The sequence below is a fragment of the Brachyistius frenatus genome, unplaced genomic scaffold (assembly GCF_029030835.1).
Source record: "Brachyistius frenatus isolate BFR_SWC_R1_liver_20210118 unplaced genomic scaffold, ASM2903083v1 Contig_84, whole genome shotgun sequence".
Taxonomy (NCBI): Eukaryota; Metazoa; Chordata; class Actinopteri; family Embiotocidae; genus Brachyistius; species Brachyistius frenatus.
The window spans coordinates 82,501-87,500 of NW_027210683.1; the positions used below are offsets into that span (position 1 = coordinate 82,501).

At 44.0% G+C, this 5,000-nt stretch overlaps 1 protein-coding gene across 3 annotated transcripts in view; it reads left to right on the plus strand.

Annotated features, from left to right (window-relative positions):
- The window catches only part of LOC138627386 (rap1 GTPase-activating protein 2-like), a 24,733-nt gene extending 20,232 nt beyond the window's left edge, over window positions 1–4,501 (plus strand). For 2 of the 3 annotated variants that reach the window (XM_069709670.1, XM_069709672.1), the window contains 11 exons: window positions 348–419; window positions 488–574; window positions 650–796; window positions 1,079–1,183; window positions 1,282–1,373; window positions 1,474–1,578; window positions 1,664–1,751; window positions 1,906–1,972; window positions 2,061–2,113; window positions 2,716–2,752; window positions 2,855–4,501. In XM_069709670.1, coding sequence (XP_069565771.1) covers window positions 348–419; window positions 488–574; window positions 650–796; window positions 1,079–1,183; window positions 1,282–1,373; window positions 1,474–1,578; window positions 1,664–1,751; window positions 1,906–1,972; window positions 2,061–2,113; window positions 2,716–2,727 — 828 coding nt within the window. In that variant the 3' untranslated portion in view covers window positions 2,728–2,752; window positions 2,855–4,501. The remainder of the gene's footprint in view (window positions 1–347; window positions 420–487; window positions 575–649; window positions 797–1,078; window positions 1,184–1,281; window positions 1,374–1,473; window positions 1,579–1,663; window positions 1,752–1,905; window positions 1,973–2,060; window positions 2,114–2,715; window positions 2,753–2,854) is intronic. The other variant, XM_069709671.1, reaches the window with a different exon arrangement.
- The last annotated feature ends 499 nt before the right edge of the window (window positions 4,502–5,000 follow it).

A 5,000-nucleotide genomic window follows, 5' to 3' on the forward strand; every position in this document is an offset into this window, starting at 1 on the left:
ACTGAGACAGCGGCAGAGTTTACCTCAGAGAACCGGAGTTATTACAGGCAGACAGACGGCTTTAATTTGAACGTCTTCAGATAAACAGACGAGCTTCATCTCTGCTTCAGGTTGTTTCAAACAAACTATGAAATATGAGAAAAGAGAAACGACTCAGATTGTTCCAACAGGAAAATAATCTAGAAGATAAAAGTCTGTTTTATTTTGAAAGTTTTTTTTCAGCAGAGCTTTTGTTCACGATGTTTTCTACATATCTTTCAGAATCACCAGATCACGACTTCCTGAAGAGTCTGTTGAATATAAAGATTGTTTCTATCAGTGACTGTAGAACCTGTTGTGATTGACAGGTGTCCGTCACAGCGCGAGAAGACGTGCCTCCGTTCGGCCCGCCCCTCCCGAGTCCCGCCGTCTTTAAGAAGGTGAGACAGACGTTCGGTCGAGTTGCTGAAACTGTGAACTGATCTCACATGTGCTGTTTGGTGTTCAGGGTCCAGAGTTCAGAGACTTTCTTCTCACGAAGCTCATCAACGCCGAGCTCGCCTGCTACAAGAGCGAGCGCTTCGCCCGGTTGGAGGTAAACGCCACGCCCGCCTCCTCCGTCCTTTCATCTGAGAACGACGCTCATCTGTTCCTCTGTGTTCACGTTCAGGAGCGAACCCGAGCCGCTCTGCTCGACAGCCTCCACGACGAGCTGCAGAGACGCTCCCAGAGCATGCTGGGATGGACGTCGTGCCTGGAGGAGGAGGGGCGGGCCGACAACGGACACGCCCACGGAGGACTGCTGGAGTCCATCAAGGTGCGTGTTGGATTTTATTCTATTCTGTATTCTCTCAGTTCGAGTTATTTATGGAATTATCAACGAGCAGAACTTTTCTGAAGGGAAGGATGATAACATGATTGACAGCATCATTGTTCATCATCTGTTTGTGTTTACAACGTCTCAGCTGACTGAAAAGTTTCGATCAGACCAGGTTCGACTGTCTGAGAACAACTCGTAGGATGAAGGATGCAGACGTGTCTCCGCTGAACTCTGAAAGAAGTTCTTTGTTTTACATTTGACCTTCTTCGTCCACCTCAGAGGGCGATGCGAGGGCGGAGCGTCTCCATGGAGACTATGTCGAGAGGCGGGGCAGGACTGCCCACCAGTCTGAGCGGGGGGGGTCTGGCACACTTCAACCTGGAGGTAAACAACAACAAACACAACATCATGTTGGTGTTGTTAGTAAGTTTACAGTTGAAGTGTTTTATTGGTGAACAGCTGATTGTGTTTTTTTCTGTCAGTACAACGTGAAGTCGCCCGTGAAGAGACGCTCGGGACTTTTTCCTCGACTGCTGAGTGTCGACAGTCAAACGGAGAGACACAGTTCGAGGAGGTGACGTTCTGATCAACAGCTGCTATCTGACTTCACGTCACTAAACATTGGACTGTTCCTTCAACCCCGTCTTCTTCTGTCTCTTTAATTCACGTCTCAGTCTCCTCAGTGAGCAGAGGAGCTTCGACAGCTGCCACCCGACGCTGGAGGTGAGGTCGGAGCTGCCGTCCAATCCCAGCTCTCCAGAGGCGGGACAACGGGACAGGTGTGTGTAGCTCCTGTATCATCAGGTCAGTATTAATGACTCATCAAACAAAACAACAAACATCAGAGGTTTTTTTTATTCACAGGATTCACATAAAGAAGGAGGGCAATAAGATTTCCAGGTCGACGTCCAGCACCTGCAGCCTCAGCATCCCAGTGGACGACACGCACCTGGTGAGACGGACAAAGAATGATGTTCTCAGAGTCCAATATTAGAGGACAGTGTTGTAGTTCACAGTGTGACCTGATGGTGGCGGCGTTGTAGTTCACAGTGTGACCTGATGGTGGTGGTAACTAACTGATGCATCCTCTCTCTCTCTGTCTTCAGCTCACCCAGGCTGCGATGCTGGAGGGTCAAAGTTCAAGCCCCCTGCTGGCGTGTCGCAGCCCTACAGGTCGGTGCAGCGTTCATGTACGTTAAACGCAGTGTCTCGCGTGTTTCTACGTCGCTCTGACCGTGTCGTGTCCTTCGTCTTCTTTCAGACATGAAGAATAAAAACTCTCCCAGAACCAACCTCAAGTTTCGCTTCGAGAAGGTGAGTCCCTCCCCCGCAGTCTGACGGGAGCCAATCAGAGCGCAGGATGCTAACTCGTCACTCAGTATCTTCTTTAAGCAGCAGCTGAATTTACACTCCTCTAGTTTATGTTTAATAACCTAACGATAGTTCAAACTGAAGAAGGCACTTATTACTATTAAACTCATGAAAATTAATGACTACATATATTTATCTGCAGCAATATACAAGAAAAAAGTTCTTTATTTAATGTTACAACCCCGTTTCCCAAAAAGTTGTGACGATGTGTAAAGTGTGACTAAAAACTGAATGTGATGATTTGCAAATCATTTAAACTCATATTTAAGTGAAAATTAAATCCTGTAGTGGAAATCACTGCCTGGGCTCAGGAACACTTCTGAAAACCGTTGTCTGCATCCACAAACGAACCTTAAAACTAAGAAAACAGATATAAAGATGATTCAGAAACTTCTCTGGCCCCGATTTCAGATGGACTGATTTTTAATTAAATATTTCAGTTTACATGATTTACAAATCATCACATTCTGTCCCAACTTTTCTTTTAAGCAGTTTTTATGTTTAAATGTCTGGTCTCGATCAGACTGACTGTTGTCTGTCCTCAGCAGGGACATTAGACGGAGAGGCCGGCGGCGGTCGGAGGTGCGTACCACTTCCTGTCTGCCTGTTTTCTGTTTGTGACGCTGGACAAACATGGAGGCTGAAAAAAAAGGTCGAGCTTTGATTGTTTTTTGTTTTTAAAAGTCGTAGACTGAGACGGATACGAGCGTCCAGTCAGCGGGAGGGCATTGATCTGAAGATGGACCGTCACCCACACGTCTCTCTGTCTCTGTGAGGACACGATGCGTTCAGGGTTTCGGTTTAACACTCAGCATCACACAACAAACCATCACGTTAATCACATTTAATTTATTTATCTTCATGAAAATGTTGGACATCAAATCCACAATTTACTTTAAAAAATAAAGTAGCTGAAGCACTTTCTATTGCTTTAAATCAGCGGTGTCCAACCCACGGCTCATGACCTGCCAGCAGGTCGCTGAAGGTTTGTTTCACCTCTGATTATACACGTAAAGAAATACACACAGAACGAATCACATGCTGCTGTGATACCAAATGTGTCTGTTTGTTATTGTTCACATAAAAGAAGCTGTTTCAGCTGTTTGGGTGGAGCTCAGCTATGTGAATAAATGTTAAAAATGAGGAGCTCTCGGAGGAAGAAAGGTTGGAGACTCCTGATTTAAAGTCAACCTGCTGAAATCTTTAAAAAAAAAATTCCGCTTCCTGATTCCTGAAACTTCATTTGCGTTGAAATGTAAAATATTTTACGTCCACGTGCAACAGAGCGTCATTCACCCGTCCGTCCACTAGAGGGCTCCGTGTCAGAGTCAAGGCGGCTTTTCAAAGCCAGAAATGACCATATTTGGTCGAACTAGGGAGGAGCAAAGGGTGGATCTGTACTATGCCCCGCCCACCTATAACAGAAATCTGACTGCACCACAGGCCTGTCAATCAAACAGCCCCGCCCCCAAAAATAGCTCTGTTCAAATAATATAGAAGTTCACTGCAGATAAATAAATTCTGAACTTTAGCTAAATTTTAAATGAACTTCCTGGTTTTGTAATCGATCCATTTCACACTGCCTGTCAAAGCCTCCTTTATTGATTTAAATATATAATGATAGATTATTGATTGATGATTCCTGCTGCTGGTTCTCTTTCACACTTTTAAAAACCCTGAAGAACATCTGCAACAAACATCTTTGTGGCTCTGAACCTGACACACTAATCACGTGACTCCTGTTTACCATCGTTCGGTTCAAACCGAGACTCATTAGAAACCTGCAGGAAGAAGAAGCTTCGCTGCTGTTTGATGCAAAAACGTCTTTACTTTGCACTAAAGTGACACAAACTGTGTACGTCTTCCTGTTTTATGATCACATGTAACTTTGAATCTGTTCAACCGTCAACTCAAACCAACCTGCACTGAAAGCACAACATCCGTTCATCCACTTCTCCAGTTCAGGTTCCTGTTTTTCAAAATAAAAGTGCTAATTTATTTTGGAAAAGAGGAAGATGATGATGTAGCATAACTTAAAAGATGTCGCTGAGTTTCTGTTCACGAAGAAAAACGTATTCCTGCAGGATGAGACGTTTGCACTGTTTCACTGATGTCTGGTTCCTCTGTGTGTGTGTGTGTGTGTGTGTGTGTGTGTGTGTGTGTGTGTGTGTGTGTGTGTGTGTGTGTGTGTGTGTGTGTGCGTGCGTGCGTGCGTGTAAATCTTCCTGTTTATTCAAAAATACACTGTAAAAGTGAAAATTTTGAGAAACATTTAAAGTCACCATACTCCAATAAAAATAAACGTTTACTATGTTTTTCTTTGAATTTATAGCATTCGTGTTGACTTGCTTTTTATTTTGGTCGTCAGTTAAACATTTTTTCCTCCTCCTCCTCCTCAGTCGTCCCCCCCCCCCGCCTGCTGCTCCCTGCAGGAGGAGTCAGTCAGGAGGAGGTGTGATTGCAGCTGTCCATCATCTCAGTCGGAGGGAAAATCTCTGCTCAGCTTCAGCTGCATTGAGTTTATGTTTAACAATCAGCTGCTGTTCGTTAACGTTACCGTGACAACAAATCTAACCTTCTTCATTTGACCCAAAACAGCATCTTTAGCAGCTTTACCCAGGACTGGAGGACGTTAACTAAAACTAACAGTGCTTCAGAATAATCTAGTATAAGTAAAAGTCCTGCTTTCCAAATTCTTTTTAGGTTTTATGGCTGATAATGTAGGCTAATTCTTGTTTTTCTGTAGATACAGTTCACTCAGTAAAACAGAAATAAGATTAAATTAAATTAAAGTTTTAAACAGATATTTAGCATAGAATTGAATCAAAAA